This window comes from Ostrea edulis, chromosome 4, assembly GCF_947568905.1.
Source record: "Ostrea edulis chromosome 4, xbOstEdul1.1, whole genome shotgun sequence".
In the NCBI taxonomy this organism is placed as follows: Eukaryota; Metazoa; Mollusca; class Bivalvia; order Ostreida; family Ostreidae; genus Ostrea; species Ostrea edulis.
Window position 1 is genome coordinate 22,829,816 of NC_079167.1, and position 22,204 is coordinate 22,852,019.

Sequence of the window (22,204 nt, forward strand, 5' to 3'; positions counted from 1 at the left end):
TGACCTTTTGTAGTCCACAGCCTTGACCACACACTTCACCAAGTATGTAAAGGTAAAAGTTGCAGAGAGACTAAAGACAGACCAAAAACAATGACTGTCAAATTTGGAGAAGAGTGGTTTTTATAGTGCTTCATAAAATAAAAACATTTGTTCACTAAGGAAGAGAACAGAGTAACTTTTCATATGAAACAAAACTATTTTAAACAATTTTGTGAAAGATGATTGTATCCCTGCAAAAGTTTGGGGTGGGTGGGTGGGGTGTGTGTTTGGGTTATACTGAAATCACTTTGTCCATCCATTTGTCTGTAGACATCATTTGTCCAGAGTACAGTATATCTTAACACAAATGAAGAGATTTCATTAAAATTTTATGTATATCTCGTATGAATAATGAAGTGCATCTGCTATTTTGATCAAGGTATTTTAATATTAAAGAAAGTAATGGATTTTTTTTTTCATTTTGAGATGGTGTTGTAAGTTTCCAGAGTATGAATAATGAAGTGCATCTGCTATTTTGATCAAGGTATTTTAATATTAAAGAAAGTAATGGATTTTTTTTTTCATTTTGAGATGGTGTTGTAAGTTTCCAGAGTATATATACTACTCAAAATTTGATAAGAATCACTAGGTTATATGTGTGTAATTTACCACTAACATAACAAAAGACATAAATTTGACTCAGAAACGCGTTTACTCAGGTTATGAATGAAAATTCATGAACGGCATGAACTTTTATCAATACGGAATGCTTGAAATCTGATAACAACACCAAACGGCATTTCATTACAAAAAGTTAACAGCAAACCAGAGAAAGAATTACACAGTTTTTGGGGATAGTCCATCATTACACTTAGTCGATGAAGTGTCAATAACGGGTATGGCCTCCCCTTGCATCAATGACGGCTTGACAACGTCGAGCCATGCTGTCAATAAGCACCCGGATGTTTCCAATGGGAAGGTTGTTCCACTCTTCCACGAGGGCGTTTCCGAGCTCTGCCAAAGTCGTGGGTTGTGCTCTACGGCGTGAAAGGGCAACCTGCAGCATGTTCCATACATGCTCAATCGGGTTCAAGTCCGGCGAGCGCACTGGCCAGTCCATACAGACAATTGTCTCCTGCTGAAGGTACTGCTCCACCACCCTGGCGCGATGAGGATGGGCGTTATCATCCATCAGGATGAACTCGGGGCCAACAGCACCAGCGTAGGGTCTGACGTTAACATCGAGGATTTTATCCCGGTACCGCACCCCCGTCATTGTTCCTCTCTCCAGGACATGAAGATCTGTTCTTCCATCCCAGACCATGATGGAACCACCATCATAACGGTCATGTTCACTGATGTTGGCATCATGGAAACATTCATGTTGTCATCACCACACTCAGTGCCTCTTGTCTGTAAAGTCCAAACAATACCTGGACTCATCGGTGAACGAAACTTGAACCCAATAGTTCTGTGTCCAAGTGACATGATCTTCAGCCCAGTCCAATCGCTCCCGCCGGTGTCAAACAGTTGGAGGGACTCGAACACATGCCCTTCTCGAGTTGAGACCTGCATTGTGAAGCCGATTCCGTATCGTGTGAGTGGACACATTCACCCCCGAGGCGTTCAGGAGGTTGGTTGGTGTCCAGAAGGGATGGCGTCATGCCTGAAGAGCCACAAAATGGTCTTGGCATTGGGTTCTCGACCTCTGAAGACCACCCCTATGTCGGTGTGCTGCTGTACCAAAAGTTTGTTGTCGGTTCCAGGCCCTGTTTACAACGCTCTGGCTGACGTTTAGTGCATTTGCAACGTCACGTTGTGAATAGCCAGCGTCAAGCATTCCAATACATCTGCCCAGTTGTTCTGTCGTCAGGCGATGCCTTACACGTTGAGGGGGCATTGTGTTGATAAACCTAGTGTAAACACTCAAGTGAGTTTGAAATTTTAGAAAGAATCAGACACCGATGCCTGAGTGAAAATCGTGCAATGGTAGCAAAAGCATAAACTGTGATGAGAAACGCATTTCCCATGGCATGAAATGCACGTGCAAGTTTGTTGAAGACGTTTTTGATTTCACTTGGACACAATATTGCCAGTTATGCAGTTATTAAATTTTTAAACAGAAAAATATCTATAATCCTTATCAAATTTTGAGTAGTATATTTTAAAAAGCAATGAACAGATTTGATTCAAACTTTGTATATATCATGTATATAATGAAGTTGTGCTCCTGTCATTTTCATTGAGATTCATCAACATTCAAGGAAATTAAGGATATTTTCATTTTACGGGTGTTTTTTTTCAACTTCATTGACTTTGCCATTCTCTTTTACATTTTGTAATGATCTGTTTTTTCACAGAGACTACTGCATTAGTTTAGGAGAGGGTATAATGGAATCATCAGTCCATTTGTCTGTCTGTCTGATTTTGTTAAAAAGAGATGTGTCATTCTATGGCTCATGTAAGCTGGATAGTAATGGAAAGGATAACGCTTTAGAGCCCGGAAACCATATTGCTACTTCAATGTCCAGTGCGCTTGACCTTTGGACCCCAAAATCGATAGGGAACATCTTCATCCCATGGATAGTCCATATATATGATATGGTAATGGTAGGTGGAAAGGATAATGCTTTAGAGCCCGGAAACCATTGCGTCTACAGATGGACGGACGGACAACCCGATTCCAGTATACCCCCCACAACTTGTTGCGGGGGGTATAACTACAGGACCAGTATTTGACCTCGTGCCCAGTATCTATAACAGCTGTTAATTTTCTGTAAGCTTTTATTAACAATAACAAATAAACACAGTGGTACTATGTCTGTAGCTGCTAGGACACGTCCATTCCTGGGAGGTGGAACTCTGGTACGTCAAATACCAGCTCCCTGTGTGCTGGTGTTCTGTCAATCTTCTCAGCTGTCGATTGGATTAAGGAAAACCTTGGTCTACTTACAGATTTTCAAAACTGTTTTGTGAAAATAACAAGGTAAACCCCAATTTATTTACATGTACATGTTATAAACTTTTTTCCCTGTTGTTAAATCTTTGCAAAGCAATAATACATTGTACCATATACAGTATGGAGAAAACATGACTAAAACAAAAGGCCCATCAGTCACATCGCTCACCTAACTAGCAGTTCCTAGCAATAAACAAGCTTGAGCAAAACTCATTATACAAGCAGCTTGGTTCAGCAAAAACTTTTCAAAGGTAACGACTAAAAATTCATTATCCAACTGCATTATTAAACTTGACTACAAATTCATCAATTATCATATACCCGTGTAGACGGATATGGCTTTACATATTAACAAATTTCATCTAAGGATGCTTTGTGCCAAGTTTGGTTCCCTATACCTTTGTAAAAACTTTGATCCCCTATTGTGGCCCCTTCCTAAACAACAGGGGTCACAATTTTTACAAACTTGAATCTCCACTTTGTTAGGATTGATTGATTGATTGGGGTTTTACACCGTTTCAGTTAAAATTTAGCTCTTCTGGCCCAGTGGTTCTTGAGAAGATTTTTAAATGACCCACCCTATTTTTGTGATTATCTCCCCTTTGAAAAAAATTAAATTCCCTTCTCCTAATAGATGATTTGTTCACATTTGATTAAAATTGGCCCAGTAGTTCTTGAGAAGATTCTCCTATATATCAGCATGTTAAACTGTGGCCCCACCCTACCCTCGGGGGTGATGATCTGAACAAATTTGAATCTACTCTAAATTGGAAAGCTTCAACTTGAATCTTTTCTCATATGGCCTTGCGGCTCTTTAGAGGAAGATATATTCACATGTAAAATTTGATCCCTTATTGTGGCCCCATCCTACCTCCAGAGGTCACGATTTTAAGAAACTTGAGTCTCCATTATGACAGGAAGCTTTCATGTAAATTTCAGCTCTTCTGGCCCAGTGGTTTTTGAGAAGATTTTTAAATGGCTCCATCGTAATTTTGCATTTTTGTGATTATCCACCCTTTGAAGGGATCGTGGTCTTTCATTTGAAGAAACTTGAATCCCCTTCACCCAAGGATGATTTGTTCCAAGTTTGATTGAAATTGGCCATGTGGTTCTGGAGAAAATTTTCCTAAATATTAGCATGTAAAACTTTAATCCACTTTTGTATTCCCACCTACCCCAGGGGCCATGATCTGAGCAAATTTAAATCTACAATATATCAGGAAGCTTTCCGGTAAACTCCATTGGTACTTGAAGATTTTCATTATATATTCGCATGTATAACTTTGATCCCCTATTGTGACTCCAACCCACCCCTGGAGGCCATGATTTTTACAACCTTGAATCTCCACTATGAACAGAACAAACTTGAATCCCCTTCACCCAAGGATGCTTTGTGCCAAGTTCAGTTGAAATTGGCCCAGTTGTTCTGCAGAAGATCAAAATGTGAAAAGTTTATGCAGACAGACAACGGACAAATTTTGATCAGTAAACCTACAGGTGAGCTTATAAGGCACTGAACTTTAAAGCGAACTCTCAGGATTTTATAACAAATTCCTGGTGATGTTTATTTTCACTGACAATTCTTTCCTCCTTGTTTCTTTATCCTGTATTCTTTACACTCTGCAATCTTACATTCTATCGAACACAAAGTTCGCCTCTCGTGTCAGAATTGTTTTCGTGCAATGTAGGCATGATCCAAACTAACCATTCAAAATTCCTACCTATTTACATATAAAATCATACTTAAGAAACTTTGTAACATGGTTTCTGTTTGTCCAAATATACAGTAAAAGTGTGTATTTTCTCTATTGATTATTCTTAATCTCTGATATTAACTTCTAGATAAATTGAAATCATTATTTCAAATTGTAACCAGTAAAAACAACTCGCCCACAAGATAACTCAAAAATACTAACCTATCACACCATTAGAAACTCGCGCACCGAAACAGAGACAATACCACAGGAAATTATATTGCTTGGGTTCGAATTTATTAGGGAAGAGTACTCTATAATAGTAAGGTTTTTTAAATTTAAACCTTAGCTTGTGGCGCACACTGACCTTTAAACTCCTCTCTCTGCAAATCAGCATTCATTCCGATGAGTAAGATGGCTAACAATTCTATTTGTGTGATTATAAAATGATGACGAATATTAAATTTTTATAAAGACAATAGACATTTTTTTCATGTCACATAAGTGGTAACTTAGTGTCTCTATGCTTAAAAGTTTCAAGTAAAATATACACAAAAAGGATATTTGTGGAGAAGTTTGAAAAGCCCTGTTCCAATCTGCATAGGAATTCCCATGATAATGCACTCGCTGACTCCTACGAAGAAATAAATGTGAATAAAGATGTTTATTTACGACAATAGAAATCAAAATATTTCAAAACATTGACATTATTCACGTAATGCCTGACCGTTTATAGCGTCCCTCTGTCCATGATATGCAGCTTCAAACAAGTGATCAGCTGTTTTCTCAAACTGAAAAAATGTTATTTACATGAGTGCCAATAAATTATAAACAAAATTCAAATATCATACTTCCAAATTTTAACCATATACTAACATTTTCTCAAGCTATTTATCTTCATCCGTGGGTATTTCAAAATCTGACAAATCTACCCCTCACCAAAAGTCATGGATCCACCATTCAACATTATGAACAAAAAAATCCCCCACCCATACACCTTGATCCCCTAATAGTAGTTTTAGGGGGAAAAAAAGAAAACAAAAACTAAGATCCCCTGGGAGTAGTTGTATAGTTGTAGAACACCAACACCCCCCCCCAAAAAAACCCCAGATCCCCTGGGAGTAGTTATAGAACACAATTTAGAAGATTACTTACAGATGCCAGCATGAGAACACTTTCCTTCATTTTAGCCAGCCCAAAGCGTGTGATTCCCAGAACTTCACCCTGTACAGAAATAGAAAATGTCTATTTTCAACATGGCAACTCTAAGAATAGACTCTGCTATAAAATAAATACTTCAAACATTCAAGGATCCAAATTTTCGAAGATTAAAAGCCCAGCTTTCTTCTCAATCTTGTATTTTGTTCAGTAATATACATGTAGCTTTTATTACAATACTTGTGTGTATTTTAGTTACCGGTAATCAAGATGATGTTTTCATTTCAATTCTACATTTGAAATCTACATGTGGATCTCTTGGGTTACACAACCAAATGCTGATTTGGCATCAATGGTACCCATTCTATCTGAGTTCAAATTCATTTTGTATTCTGCTATTTTGAAATAATCTTGAATTTGACCTTGAACGTCATCAGGTCTGCCAGCAACATCACGTGACGTATGTCGATACTCATGCCGTGACTAGACATCGTGTAATTAACTTCATTCATAATTGTTGTACGTGCTGCTTCAATTCCTAATGTTCTCTCCATGGCAAATGTGTTGTTAGAGAAGGCATGTGTCCCCTTGATTCCTGAAACATAATTACAGATATAATTTTTCACCAAATCAATATTTATAACCAAAAATATTGTGACAGAAGATTGTTGGGTTATGAAACAAAGTCGAATTCATTACTGTAAAATTCACCAATGTACAGTCGCATTTACAATCACTGCGGCCACATCTCACATTCACCACAGGACATGTACATGTGATGACAAAATTTCAGTGAAATATCTGTATCCTTAATGAGATATAATCCAGGAAACTATTTTACCTACTTTTAGCCCTAAAACAGGTCACAGTGCATCAATAAAGCCAAAATTTAAACTGAATCTATATTTTTCTGAGACTACATTTCAGGGCAATACCTGTATCCATAACGGAAAAATCTGGAAAACTTTTACCCAGGTCATGGTGCACCAATCCAGTTAAAATGCAATCTGAACTTGTATTCCTCCAAGAGGAAGCTTGCGACTAAATTTCAGGGCAATATCTGTATCCGTAATGAAAAAAAAGTCTGGAAAACTGTTTGACCTACTTTTAGCGCTAAAGAAAGTCATGGTGCTCCAATCCAGCTGAAATGCAAACTCACTCTTAGGATTCTTGAGGGAGAAATTGAGACCAAATTTAAACACTGTTCATGCATCCATTACAGAAACAAGAGGCCCATGGGTCATATTGCTGACATGAGTCACCCTGATCCATATCTAAACATTTTCCCAATATATTTGCATATAAAACTTTGATCCCTATTGTGGCCCAACCCTACCCCCCAGGGGGGGGGGGGGGGGGGGGGGGGGGGGGGGGGCTATGATTTTAGCAAACATGAATCTGATTTATATCAGGAAGCTTTTATGCAAGTTTCAACTTATCTGGCCCAGTGGTTCTTGAGATTTTTAATAACCTCACCCCATTTTTTGCATTTTTGTGATTATCTCCCCTTTGAAGGGGGGTATGGCCCTTCAATTGAACAAACTTGTATCCCCTTCACCCATGGATGATGTGTATCAAGTTTGACTGAAATTGGCCCAGTAGTTCTGAATATGAAAATGTGAAAAGTTTACAGATGGACAACCGGTGATCAGAATAACTGACTTGTGCTTTCAGCTCAGGTGAGCTAAAAAGTCAAGAAAACATGACCTCGGATTGACACACGTACAGCGCAATAACATGTTCCATCTGACGATGGGCGTATAAAAATCAAACAAACCTGGAGTTGACATGACAGCGAGTAGGTTGTCTCCCTCCACCAAGAGCTTGTAGGTGTCGCCCTTCTTCTCATCGACATGGATGACTGCGCGTGTCACATTCTGAATTCCCTGTGGTTACAAGATATACACATTAACAAAGTCATCATTTTCTACAAGTGTTTAATTCACTGCATGGCAAGGAACAACATCCATATACAGTGTATATACTGGCAACATGTCATTCCTGTATACATCATCACGTGACTAGTCTAGAATTGTGTACTGTGTATCTGGAGGTGACCTTCATGCCTATACATTTTTGAAGGTCTCTCATCATATGACTAGTCTAGAATTGTGTACTGTGTATCTGGAGGTGACCTTCATGCCTATACATTTTTGAAGGTCTCTCATCATATGACTAGTCTAGAATTGTGTACTGTGTATCTGGAGGTGACCTTCATGCCTATACATTTTTGAAGGTCTCTCATCATATGACTAGTCTAGAATTGTGTACTGTGTATCTGGAGGTGACCTTCATGCCTATACGTGTATACATTTTTGAAGGTCTCTCATCACGTGACTAGTCTAGAATGGTGGTGTGTGTATCTGGTGGTGACCTTTGTAATGAAGTACCTTGATCATGACGGAGGGCAGCTCTTTCTTCAGCACTTGTAGGACGTAATACAGTGAACTTTTGGCGGTCTCTCTGGGCCTCACACTCAGGACAGCAGGGCTGTGGATTTGTACATCCTAGTGAGCAGAAAAATATTTACTGCAACTACATGTATCTATTTACCTTTCACTACCAAAAACAATGGGTCACATTGAGCTGTTGCATTTTCCCATGTAAATCAATAAACCCCCCATTATAGACAACCCCTCCCCCAAGTTTGACTCTCGTTTACCTGGGTTTGATTCTTGTTTACCTGGGGCCTGACTCTTGTTTACCTGGGGTTTAATTTTTGTTTACCTGGGGCCTAACTTTTGTTTACCTGGGGCCTGATTCTTGTTTACCTGGGGTTTGATTCTTGTTTACCTGGGGCCTGACTCTTGTTTACCTGGGGCATGACTCTTGTTTACCTGCGGTTTGACTCTTGTTTACCTGGGGTTTAATTTTTGTTTACCTGGGGCCTAACTTTTGTTTACCTGGGGCCTGACTCTTGTTTACCTGGGGCCTGACTCTTGTTTACCTGGAGCCTGACTCTTGTTTACCTGCGGTTTGACTCTTGTTTACCTGGGGTTTAATTTTTGTTTACCTGGGGCCTGACTCTTGTTTACCTGCAGTTTGACTCTTGTTTACCTGGGGTTTAATTTTTGTTTACCTGGAGCCTGACTCTTGTTTACCTGCGGTTTGACTCTTGTTTACCTGGGGTTTAATTTTTGTTTACCTGGGGCCTGACTCTTGTTTACCTGCAGTTTGACTCTTGTTTACCTGGGGTTTAATTTTTGTTTACCTGGGGCCTGACTCTTGTTTACCTGTGGCCTGACTCTTGTTTACCTGGGGTTTGACTCTTGTTTACCTGGGGTTTGACTCTTGTTTACCTGCGGTTTGACTCTTGTTTACCTGGGACCTGACTCTTGTTTACCTGGGGCCTGATTCTTGTTTACCTGGGGCCTGATTCTTGTTTACCTGGGGTTTGACTCTCAGTTTGCTGGCACATATGGATATTTTCATGCTCTCAACATTCACCTCCAGCTGGAAAAAGCAAACAAAATAGTCACAGAACTAAAATTACTGCATAAATACACGTACTTCTTTTCTGTAATAAATTTTCAATGTATATATCTGTTATGTGATAATTTCATGATTCGTTCTGGTATTTCCAATTCATAGAGGATCATAAATTTGTCTGTACCGGGAAAACAATGGTAATTCTTTATGATGATATTTCATACCTAGAACAGTCTAATTCTTATGATGATGTTTCATACCTAGAACAGTCTAATTCTTATGATGATGTTTCATGCCTAGAACAGTCTAATTCTCTTGATGATGTTTCATGCCTTGAGAAGTCTAATTCTTTATACTTAGAACAGCCTATAAATTCTTTATGATGATTTTTGATACCTAGAACAGTCGAATTCTTTTGATGTTTCATACCTTGAGCAGTTTAATTCTATCCAAATCTAGTTTCACAAGAATGAAGCAGTCGTCTGGCAGGAAAACCTCCTCTATGTATTCCGACACCTGTAATTTTGTACAGTTGTATTGTTAGGATTCACCCGTTAGTAACCCAAGTCTCTCATACATGTATCGTTTAATTACTGCATACAAATACACTTCAATGTTTGAAACACATTACCTCCCCTAGTGTGGTCTTCTCTATCCTTCCTTTGACCACTCTAGCGAATTCGGGGTCATCGGCGACCATCAGGTTTGCCGTTATTATGGGGGTGCTGATGTTCTTCGAGGCGTTTATGATCTCCTTAATTCGTGGCACTCCCTGTGTAATGTCTAGCATTGTATTAAGGAATCTGACATTAAATATCGACCTGTACTGTATAACTGAAATCTCGAGCACGATAACACGCAGACAGCTCACCTCCATCTTTTCTACTGGGGACTAACAACTGTACATTGCATACTGGGAAATGTTTGCCCCTTTATTATTTATGCCTATTTCTTCCTCATCATGACTGGGCAAATTCAAAACTTGCTGAATGTCAAATTTATTCATTACCCAAAAATAGCAATAAATGGTTTTAGACAAATTCAAAATGGGACCAAATCCTAGTAGCTGGAAAAAAAATAGCAGCAAAAATTACGCCAGTGAACAATTCCCAGTGTACAGTATCTTTACTTTGACTATCGAGATGTTCTGGTTCTGAGGATATAGATCTGAGATAAGACTGGTTCTAAGGACATATAACTGAGACAAGATATCCAGTTCTGAGAATATAGAACTGAGATAAGACTGGTTCTAAGGACATACAACTGAGACAAGATATCCGGTTCTAAGGACATATAACTGAGACAAGATATCCGGTTCTGAGAATATAGATCAGATATAAGACTGGTTCTAAGGACATACAACTGAGACAAGATATCCGGTTCTGAGGATATACATCTGAGTTGAGATATCTGGATCTAAGGACATATAAATGAGACAAGATATCCGGTTCTGAGAATATAGAACTGAGATAAGACTGGTTCTAAGGACATACAACTGAGACAAGATATCCGGTTCTGAGAATATAGATCTGAGATAAGACTGGTTCTAAGGAAATACAACTGAGACAAGATATCCGGTTCTGAAGATATAGATCTGAGTTGAGATATCTGGATCTAAGGACATATAAATGAGACAAGATATCCGGTTCTGAGAATATAGAACTGAGATAAGACTGGTTCTAAGGACATACAACTGAGACAAGATATCTGGTTCTGAGGATATAGATCTGAGATAAGACTGGTTCTAAGGACATACAACTGAGACAAGATATCCGGTTCTGAGAATATAGATCTGAGATAAGACTGGTTCTAAGGACATACAACTGAGACAAGATATCTGGTTCTGAGGATATAGATCCGAGTTGAGATATCCAGTTCTAAGGACATATAACTGAGACAAGATATCCGGTTCTGAACCAAAACGAGCTCAACTTAGATCTCATTCTCCACAGTTTATGATGAGATGGAGATCAAAGTGGCAGACACCTTTCTAGATCTTTACCAAACACTAGGTAAAATAAACCAAAGGATACTCATGGAAGCCACACCAGCAAAATGGAAAGTTTTAAGTGTCATCTGAGTCCCTGGTTCTCCGATACTCTGTGCACAGACTGCACCTACTGCTGTCCCTACATGATAGATAAAGAAAACATAAAAAAAAATCCACTAACGTTGTAACTACAAGACAAGAACAAACATGTTTATTTGTACGAGAACAAACTCAATGAGTCAGGTCTGAATGCCACATTCATACAAACCTCTAAACATTTGCATAGCTTGGTCATGGACCAGACAATAATTGTAAGTGACCTTGACTATATGACCTTGTTCAAAGTCATGACACACCATCTGGCGATGAGCAACCTTGTGTCAAGTTTCATCTTCTATTGTTTCTTCATTACAAAGTTATTATATCAGCAACCTTAACCTTGATCAAATGATCTTGGATACACCACCTGGCCATGTGCAACCTTTCTGCCTGGTCCAAAAACTACAAACTTTTTAATACCCTTGACCTTGTCTAATGTCAAGGTCATGACAAACCATCTAGTGATAAGCAACCTTTGTGTTAAGTATGAGCGTTCGGTGTCTCTCTATTAAAAAGTTATATTCTGGAAACATATAGTGTGACAGATGGACAGACAGACAGGTGAATCCTATATACCCATCACACACGTTGAGTTTAAATGGCAAAGTTTATACAGTACTTACAATGAAATATTGCAAGAAAGACATCAATGACCATAAGCCATGTTTAATGTCATTAGCAACTCACCTAAAGATATACCTCTTTGTTAATTTACATTTGTGTACCTTTTACACAATTAAACATGCTATATCCTTTACAAGTACAGTCATCTCGAGTCTACCAACTGTCAGAATTTTACATGCTAAAACAAAACATGTTACCTGGTTCTATCAGTGCTTTCATGAACTTATCCCTGCAAACATTGAGAAATTTCTTCACTTGGGACGGTGTGACTCGGTTCAGCTCAAACAGAACTGAAATGTATAAACAGAGAATACCCATATACTGACGAGGAGTATTCAGCAAAACATTCCCTTTATATTTCATACAAAACCATTTTATAAAAGAAAGACCAGAGGCCCATGGGCCACATCGCTCACCTGAATCACCTTGACCCTTCGCTATTCAGCTGTTGTGATTTTAAAGATTTTTTTTATATCAATCTTTATTCCCATGAAACATTTTGACCCCATATTGTGGCCCCAACCTAGCCCCAAAGGATCACATCATAACTGAAAATGAATTCACATAAAAAAAAGAGTTGCCTCAACCAATTTGACTAACACGATCTTGTTGTTTTGGATAAAACCAAGGTCACAAGGTCATAGTTCATGGTATGATATTATAGTCCTTGCCATAAAAAACCTTTATACAAAAAAACCAAAACTCTATCTTAAATAGTTCAGAAAATATTGAATAGGTCAGATTTTTGTCAAAAGTGGGTCAAAGTCACAAGGTCAAACACAAAAGTATAAAGAATTTATAAACAAAATATCAAAGCCCTACCTTAGATAGTTCAGGAAATATTGAATTGATCAGGGTTTTTTTAAAAGTAGGTCGAACTCAAAGGTCAAAAGATCCAACACCATTGTGTCACATGCTCTTGTCATAAAGAACTTATATACAAAATATGAAACCCTTACTTTAAATAGTTCCGAATATATACTTAATAAGTTATAATTTCTTTACAGTAGCTAGGTCACACTCAAAGTTCTAGGTCACATGGTCAAATATCATGTATGAAATGAAAGGTCTTGCCATAAGAAATATATGTATATACAAGATATGAAAGATCTACCTTAAATATATACATATTTTAAAGGTCACATTTTTATCAAAAGTAAGTCAAACTTCCAGGTCAAGGTCACCATTGCATCACTTGAAAGGTCTCAACATAAAGAATGTATATACAAAATATGAAAGCCCTAACATAAGTAGTTCAAAAGATTTTTTTAAAGATTTTTCCTATATATCAGCAAATGTAAAACTTTGATCTCCTATTGTGGCCCCACCCTACCTCTGGGGACCATGAATTGCACAAACTCGAATCTGCACTATGTCAGGAAACTTTCATGTAAATTTTTTCAACTTTTCTGGCCTAGTTGTTCTTGAGAAGATTTTAAATGACCTCATCCTATTTTAGTGATTATCTCCCCTTAGAATGGGGCATGGTCCTTCATTTGAACAAATTTGAATCCCCTTCACCCAAAGATGCTTTGTATCAAGTTTGATTATAATTGGTCCAGCGGTTATGGGGAAGAAGATGAAAATGTGAAAAGTTTACAGACAGACGGATGACGGACAAAATGTGATCAGAAAAGCTCACTGCTTTTCTGAGACAGCTAAAGGGGACTGAAGATGTGTGACCTATACCAACCAAAGGAACATCGGATACATATATTATTACTACAGTAACTTGATCCGAAGAGTCGGATCATGTCGAGTTTACAGGCACGGATCATCAGATCACACGAGATGCTTCGAGTTTGATCTGATGATCCGCGCCTGTCAACGAGACGTGATCCAACTCTTCGGATCAAGTTACTGTAGTAATGATAAATTTATTATATGCCCCCTATGCATTTTAAATCTACATTTATATGATTACTAAATGTAATCCAAATTATCAAAAATACAGACATATAGTGAAATTATGTTTTGTGTATGCAGTTTTGTTTGTGACGCGGCCAATATTTTAAGCAAAAAACATTGCGTTGATGCATTGTGACATCATTGTGACGGCATCAGTTTCAGAGGATACTGATACGGAATCAGAAAACCACAGTGTGGTGATCCGGAAAACCGGATCACACGCTATGAAATCCACAGTATCAAAGAATGATACATTGATGGGTATATAATAAAATCTTTTATTACCACAACTTGCATGACCATATCCCTTCATTGGCAAAAGAAATGAACCTTGTATTCAAAGATATTTTGTTTTGGGCTCAATTGAAATCAGAGAAGTAAAGATAGATAGTATTAACAACAGACACAAGTGTATGATGATTCAAGAGAGCTTACAGGAAAATCTGTATAGAAATGTGTACCTGGAGATAATTTGTCTGGTTGGGCATTCACTATTCTGAACCTTTCTCTTGTTGAGTCAATCTCGGAACTGATCATTTCAATAAACTTTCTGGAAAGTAATGTAAAATTTCATTTAATATACAGAAACTTCTATTCTGATGGAAATGTTAAGAATATAAAACCACCGAGATATTATACCATCTCCGTACATTGTCATTTAAAGAATCAATATCTACTGTATGTTGTTTGTATTACGCGGGCATTAAACGATGAAAGAATGGAAGAGTTTGTATAATTCACAAAGCCGATTACACAAAACTCATTCCATGCTTTTAATTGGCAAAGCTGATTAACTAGAAATCATTCCATGCTTTTAATTGGCAAAGCTGATTACATGAAAATCATTCCATCCTTTAATTGGCTATTAAAGCCAATTATGCATATTAAATCATTCTATGCTTTTAATTGGCAAAGCTGAGGAACTAGAAATCATTCCATGTTTTTATTGCTGTTACAGCCCCTGAAATACAAACAACCGACTAGTACATATGTACTAATCATAATCATTTCTAAATTTGAATATAACTTGTTTATAAATACATATATATAGGTTTTTTAAGTTGAAAGCGAGAAATAAAACACTCTGAAAGATGATACATTTAAAACTGATAGAAAAATTGTTATGTAAACACATTGTAGCTAGGGATGAAAGGAGTGCTCTTACAAAAATATCAATGAAATGAAGAAGGGGGAGGGAGGCTTATAATACATGTATATTCTATCTGTACACAGATTTTACTAACATTAAATCCTCTTTGAAATCCTCACTGCAGCTCTTGAACAAGTCCTCTTGTAACATGGAATTCACCAGTTCTTTGAGATCCTCACCAGATAAGGAGGGTTCGCCTCGACAACTGCTTCTGGTGTTTGCCTAAATTCATATAGGATAGTATACAATGGATGCTGTTCAAGAAATTCACCAAGGAATGCAAATTCTGATAAATTCCAGTCATGATGTGCCAAACTGTAAATATCTTTAATATATGCACTGCACATACACGTACAAGCATTCACTATTCATTCATAAACTCAGTATAAGCTCAAACAATGCTTAAAATAAAGGGTAGTTGCTCTTTTTGAATCATACATGAGTGTCATTCAAAGATCAGTGAATGTTTAACCTTGACATGGTCATAAATTTTCTTGAAGTCGATTGGTTGGTCCTTTCCCTCCATGGAGGCGGGGTCTAGACTGTCTCCACCATAAACAAACTGCACTATGTCATTTGTGGAGCTCCTGACAGTCTGGTCATAGTGAGAGCAAAGGTCTTCCAAAGACTAAAACAAGAAACCAAGCCTAAAACTGAAGTAGACAACTCCACATTCATAGTATTTGTTTTTTCTATCATTTTGTCATTTAATTTACTATGTAAAGATACCTAAAACCAACTGAAAATGTAGGGGGAAAAACCTAGAAAATCCTGGGGTCAAATCTTTCCATTCAAGCTTTATGATGCATCAGTATTGTCATTTAACCACAATTTCACATACTGTTAGTGGTTTGAGTTGACCTATGGGGAAACTTACCGTGACCAGATGTCACTGCATGTATCCCATTTCTGTGTGGCCTGTGAGTTGACCAATGGGAGAGCTTACTTTAACCAGATGTCACTGCATGCATTCTGTTTCGGCGTGGTATGTGAGTTGACCAGTGGGAAAGCTTACCTTGACCAGATGTCGCTGCATTTATCCAGTTTCTGTGTGGTTTTTGAGTTGACCAGTGGGAGAGCCTACCTTGACCAGACGTCGCTGCATGTATCCGGTTTCTGCTGTTTTGACAGCAGTGTCCACCAAGCCCTCTCTACCAGCCATTGTGTGGAAGAAAAACTCCGTAGGGGTCAGTCCACTATAGAAACTGTTCTCCACAAATCCACGAGCAGCTGGGTCCTTTGCTGAAAAACGTGGGTTTTGTTTTCAATTATCATTATTTCATTTCTTTTCCTATTTCAATGACTTTCCATAATTCCTAAAGAAGCTTAGTCATTTTTAATCACCCATAAAATTAACTGCTTTGTTATTCTACTGTTATTTGAATATTTACATAATACATTTGTATGTGGAAAGCAACCAGAATTTTAATAAATTACAGAATTTCTCAAAGTGAGGCAGAGCCCGGTCCTCAAACCCGTTAGGTGTTCTCTTGCCGCTGATAGCCTGCTGCCCCACACAGGAAATCATCTGGGAGATGTTGATAAAGGAACCTGTAGAAAATAATGTAGGGTGAGTCCATAATGAGCGAAATCAGTCTCCTCAACTACATCTACATGACATTCAATTATTCTGATAGTAAAAGTCAATATTTCTTGTCAAATCACTCAAAACATTGATCTTATATTAGAAAAAAAATAGCCGAGACAAAATCAATTTAGTTCAGGGTCCATTATGTGTATCCCAAAACACAAGTACACTCAAACCTGCTTATTCAATCACACTCCAGGAGTGAAATTTTGAGCAAGATTGGAAGAGGCTTTATTACACTTAATAAATAAATTTCATATTTGAAAATATATAAAGGTATGAATTGCAATGCTTTACACTAGCATGCTTTTCATGAAGCATGTTAGCAGTTCATGAAGTATGCTGGCGTAAGGCATTGCAGTTCAAACGCTCCTGTATTTTGAAACATTTCTTTTTAAAATTTAAATTCTTCTTTGAATTCATTTCTGTTAAAATTCCAAGCCATTAAAACAGACGTACTATATTTTATAAAATTTATATGCACATTGTTTACATTCATGAAGGAATGGCTATCAGTAAGATATCAAAGCAAAAACATTGAAAATGTAAATATGATGAAATTAACTTGAAAAGAAGAAAATTGTAAATGAAAATTAGGGTTGAATATCACAGGTAAACACGATAGAGAGGTTTCGGCTCATAAAGATTTAATAATTCTTCTAAAACACTGGTAAATATTCTAATTTCTGGACAGTACCTTTGGATCCACAGATGGCCATGTTTAACGGACTGTTACTCTTGTGTAATTCTCTAAGACAGGCTTTTCCTGCATGGTCTCTGATAACAGAGAGCTCCTTTAGAATCATAGCCTATAAAAAAGATATACAAAATCATTGCCTATAAAAAAATATACAAAATCATAGCCTATAAAAAATATACAAAATCATAGCCTATAAAAAGATATACAAAATAGATTTCAGGGTTTTAAGAAGTGGCAATATATCAAGTCATATATTGAAATATCACGTAATCAAAAATGAAAATGATATAAAATACACATTCAGAATTTAACTAATCAACATATATTAGCTATACTACTCAAAAGTATCATGTATATAGGGTGTCAGAGTAGCACAGAGGTAGGGCTCTCGCTTCTCACAGCTGTGACCCGAGTTCAATCCCCATGATCGGCAATGGTTGTATGTGAGAGGGTATGGTGGTCGCCCGATCGGACACCTCCCACATAATGACCCCCTAGCACCAACATCCATGCATCAAAGGATTCCATTGGAAATAAGCTTTTGAGCTTTCACGGGTTATCCTTGGTACATGTATTTAGGTATGTATATTTGTAGGTATGTATATTTGTATGTATGCATATACCGAAAAAACATCTATTTTTATTTATTTAATGCACCCCCTCCCTCCAATCCCCACATCAAAGGTAAAAAATTTCCTTCATATACTTTTGTACTATGAATAATGTGCACTCTGTAACTCCGACACAGGTCATGTGATTTATCAAAATGGCTGCTAAAGGCAGGATAAAATGTCGGGTTCCATTGACATTTGATGACTACTGACCTCATTGCACAGGTGATCATGATATAGTGTCACATCATATAGGATTTTTCATTGGATGGAAATAAACTGATCACATGATGCAGATGACCGCTGAATAATGGTAACTGCTATGACAAGTTTGACTGTACGTAGATATATTGAACATTTGAAGAAAAACATAAATATTAAAAGGTTACAGAGAAGAATTGGTTACTGAGTCAGGATCTGTATAAAAGTAAGATTTCTTTCTCGTTATATAAATTGTGTACACAGCCTACTTTTACTTCTAAACATTCTGAAGAGATGAACACGAGACTTCTCAGTACTCTATTTACTAATCTTCTCAGTACTCTATTTTCTAACCTTCTCAGTACTCTATTTTCTAATCTTCTCAGTACTCTATTTTCTAATCTTCTCAGCACACTATTTTCTAATCTTCTCAGTACTCTATTTTCTAATCTTCTCAATACTCTATTTTCTAACCTTCTCAGCACACTATTTTCTAATCTTCTCAGTACTCTATTTTCTAATCTTCAGTACACTATTTTCTAATCTTCTCAGTACTCTATTTTCTAACCTTCTCAGTACTCTATTTTCTAATCTTCTCAGTACTCTATTTTCTAACCTTCTCAGCACACTATTTTCTAATCTTCTCAGTACACTATTTTCTAACCTTCTCAGTACTCTATTTTCTAACCTTCTCAGCACATTATTTTCTAATCTTCTCAGTACTCTATTTTCTAATCTTCTCAGTACTCTATTTTCTAATCTTCTCAGCACACTATTTTCTAATCTTCTCAGTACTCTATTTTCTAATCTTCTCAATACTCTATTTTCTAACCTTCTCAGCACACTATTTTCTAATCTTCTCAGTACTCTATTTTCTAATCTTCAGTACACTATTTTCTAATTTCTCAGTACTCTATTTTCTAACCTTCTCAGTACTCTATTTTCTAATCTTCTCAGTACTCTATTTTCTAACCTTCTCAGCACACTATTTTCTAATCTTCTCAGCACACTATTTTCTAACCTTCTCAGTACTCTATTTTCTAACCTTCTCAGCACATTATTTTCTAATCTTCTCAGTACTCTATTTTCTAATCTTCTCAGTACTCTATTTTCTAATTTTCTCAGTACTCTATTTTCTAATCTTCTCAGTACTCTATTTTCTAATCTTCTCAGTATTCTATTTTCTCAGTACTCTATTTTCTAATTTCTCAGTACTCTATTTTCTAATCTTCTCAGTACTCTATTTTCTATTAATCTAAAGCTATTTCTTTGAAAATTTAATGGATTATTTAAAAAAAAAATTAAAATAGTGATTACACATGCATGTTAGTATAACCTTACATATGTGTACTTCTACTAAAGTTCATCGTCATTAAAACCCTGTCAGTTAATGCTAAAGTTCATCATTATTAAAATCCCTGTCAGTTAATGCTAAAGTTCATCATTATTAAAACCCCTGTCAGTTAATGCTAAAGTTCATCATTATTAAAACCCCTGTCAGTTAATGCTAAAGTTCATCGTCATTAAAACCCTGTCAGTTAATGCTAAAGTTCATCGTCATTAAAACCCCTGTCAGTTAATGCTAAAGTTCACCATCATTAAAACCCCTGTCAGTTAATGCTAAAGTTCATCAGTTAATGCTAAAGTTCATCATCATTAAAACCCCTGTCAGTTAATGCTAAAGTTCATCATCATTAAAACCCCTGTCAGTTAATGCTAAAGTTCATCATCATTAAAACCCCTGTCAGTTAATGCTAAAGTTCACCATCATTAAAACCCCTGTCAGTTAATGCTAAAGTTCATCATCATTAAAACCCCTGTCAGTTAATGCTAAAGTTCATCATTATTAAAACCTCTATCAGTTAATGCTAAAGTTCATCATCATTTATACCCCTGTCAGTTAATGCTAACATTCATCATCATTAAAACCACTATCAGTTAATTAAAACCCCTGTCAGTTAATTAAAACCCCTGTCAGTTAATAAATACCTCTAAGGTTTCCTCCTCACTACAGCCCGGCTGGGTCTGAAGTTTGCCCTCGTCCAGGTCTCTAATGTAACCATCACATTTGCTGTATCTGTAACAACAGAGTACCAATCAAAATCATTCTAAAATCACTATGACTAATGATTCATAATCAAACAGAATTATTACAAAATCACTGAATTTCATATTTACACAGTCATAATAGAATCAGCATATTTTGTCTTGTTTTCATGATCTCTGTCACATTTATTGTTGTTGTTTATTGTTGTTGTTTATGCCAATGATTATCGTTTTACCCATCCTCCAGAAGATTATTTTTAGCCTTAATTAGACCAGCACCAGGAGTTACGTCCCCTATTCCAATGGAAAAGCCTCGGTGACCTACAGAAAGAATGGTACAGTGTTCAAAATCCAATGAAACAGTATTTTGCACATCTTAATACATACATTATGAATGCTAGTTTTTCAGGTCTTCTCTGATGATATCCACTGTTAACCTTGTCATGGAAAATATCATACGATGGCTCCATTGTAAGGAGACTTCCATTTAACAGTTACTGGACAAAGACTGATAGAGAACTTAATAAGATAGGCGGGACAGTCTGAAGACTGATAGAGAACTTACTAAGATAGGCAGGATAGAGTCTGAAGAATGATAGACAACTTAATGAGATGGGCGGGACAGAGTCTGAAGAATGATAGGGAACTTACTAAGATGGGCGGGACAGAGTCTGAAGAATGATAGGGAACTTACTAAGATAGGCGGGACAGAGTCTGAAGAATGATAGAGAACTTACTAAGATGGGCGGGACAGAGTCTGAAGAATGATAGGGAACTTACTAAGATGGGCAGGACAGAGTCTGAAGAATGATAGAGAACTTACTAAGATGGGCGGGACAGAGTCTGAAGAATGATAGAGAACTTACTAAGATAGGCGGGACAGAGTCTGAAGAATGATAGAGAACTTACTAAGATGGGCGGGACAGAGTCTGAAGAATGATAGAGAACTTACTAAGATAGGCGGGACAGAGTCTGAAGAATGATAGGGAACTTACTAAGATGGGCGGGACAGAGTCTGAAGAATGATAGGGAACTTACTAAGATGGGCGGGACAGAGTCTGAAGAATGATAGAGAACTTACTAAGATGGGCGGGACAGAGTCTGAAGAATGATAGGGAACTTACTAAGATGGGCAGGACAGAGTCTGAAGAATGATAGAGAACTTACTAAGATGGGCGGGACAGAGTCTGAAGAATGATAGAGAACTTACTAAGATAGGCGGGACAGAGTCTGAAGAATGATAGAGAACTTACTAAGAACAACCTATAAATTCTTTATGATGATTTTTGATACCTAGAACAGTCGAATTCTATTGATGTATATTTAAGTATAAAGAATTAGATTTCTCAAGGCATGAAACATCATCATAAGAATTAGACTGTTCTAGGTATGAAATATCATCATAAAGAATTACCATTGTTTTCCCGGTACATATCAAAGTCTGTCGAAATTCACACCTTCGGAAACCACGCTTGCTTGCGATTCCCTGATCCTTGATTTTGTTAAATAAACAACAACTCGGGTTTTGGTAATTAACATAACACGACGCTGCATGTGATACATGTAGCTTGGGTATAATAATTGATACAGAGTGCCGATTAAACAAGATCACCGCCGAGCTATTACAGGTACCTGTGCATTTTAAAATGAAAGTGTTAGGGGCGATAATTCCCAGAATAGTCATGCTCGACTGAAATCGAAAGTAGGAATCACGTTCTAATCGAAAAAATGTACAGTCGTTTCATAAAGGTGAAATTACACGAAAAAGTTTTAAAACTCATGATTGTTGGTTGCATTAGACAGGTGGTCGTTTAGGACAGGTACAATAGGTTGGGTAACGCCTTGGAGGGGAAAGTTTTATGGTAACATTGAGTTTTCTGCCCATTTATCAATCTTTTTTCCGTACTTAATGTAGGATGGCTCCGCTTTTCTTCTTCTTTTGTAATAAAAGAAACGTAACGTGATACGTTTTCACTTTTATCATAATTCACAGGCACCCATCTTTTTTTTTTAACCTGGAAGACAACCACTCATACAAATATATTTTCCCAAATCACCCCCACCAATC

General features: G+C 37.1%; 1 protein-coding gene across 1 annotated transcript in view; it reads right to left on the reverse strand.

Moving 5' to 3' along the window:
- Nucleotides 1–2,745: 2,745 nt before the first annotated feature.
- LOC125670052 (DNA-directed RNA polymerase III subunit RPC1-like) overlaps nucleotides 2,746–22,204 on the reverse strand; it is a 38,560-nt gene continuing 19,101 nt past the window's right edge. Inside the window, exons 18-37 of the mRNA XM_048904974.2 lie at nucleotides 20,373–20,457; nucleotides 20,080–20,167; nucleotides 17,276–17,387; nucleotides 16,428–16,541; nucleotides 16,075–16,232; nucleotides 15,463–15,618; nucleotides 15,085–15,212; nucleotides 14,302–14,390; nucleotides 12,130–12,222; nucleotides 11,253–11,348; nucleotides 9,851–10,002; nucleotides 9,649–9,735; nucleotides 9,178–9,243; nucleotides 8,181–8,297; nucleotides 7,568–7,676; nucleotides 6,213–6,385; nucleotides 5,788–5,856; nucleotides 5,360–5,423; nucleotides 5,196–5,266; nucleotides 2,746–2,896 (exon numbers count right to left, since the gene is read on the reverse strand). Coding sequence (XP_048760931.1) covers nucleotides 2,810–2,896; nucleotides 5,196–5,266; nucleotides 5,360–5,423; nucleotides 5,788–5,856; nucleotides 6,213–6,385; nucleotides 7,568–7,676; nucleotides 8,181–8,297; nucleotides 9,178–9,243; nucleotides 9,649–9,735; nucleotides 9,851–10,002; nucleotides 11,253–11,348; nucleotides 12,130–12,222; nucleotides 14,302–14,390; nucleotides 15,085–15,212; nucleotides 15,463–15,618; nucleotides 16,075–16,232; nucleotides 16,428–16,541; nucleotides 17,276–17,387; nucleotides 20,080–20,167; nucleotides 20,373–20,457 — 2,114 coding nt within the window. The 3' untranslated portion in view covers nucleotides 2,746–2,809. The remainder of the gene's footprint in view (nucleotides 2,897–5,195; nucleotides 5,267–5,359; nucleotides 5,424–5,787; nucleotides 5,857–6,212; nucleotides 6,386–7,567; nucleotides 7,677–8,180; nucleotides 8,298–9,177; nucleotides 9,244–9,648; nucleotides 9,736–9,850; nucleotides 10,003–11,252; nucleotides 11,349–12,129; nucleotides 12,223–14,301; nucleotides 14,391–15,084; nucleotides 15,213–15,462; nucleotides 15,619–16,074; nucleotides 16,233–16,427; nucleotides 16,542–17,275; nucleotides 17,388–20,079; nucleotides 20,168–20,372; nucleotides 20,458–22,204) is intronic.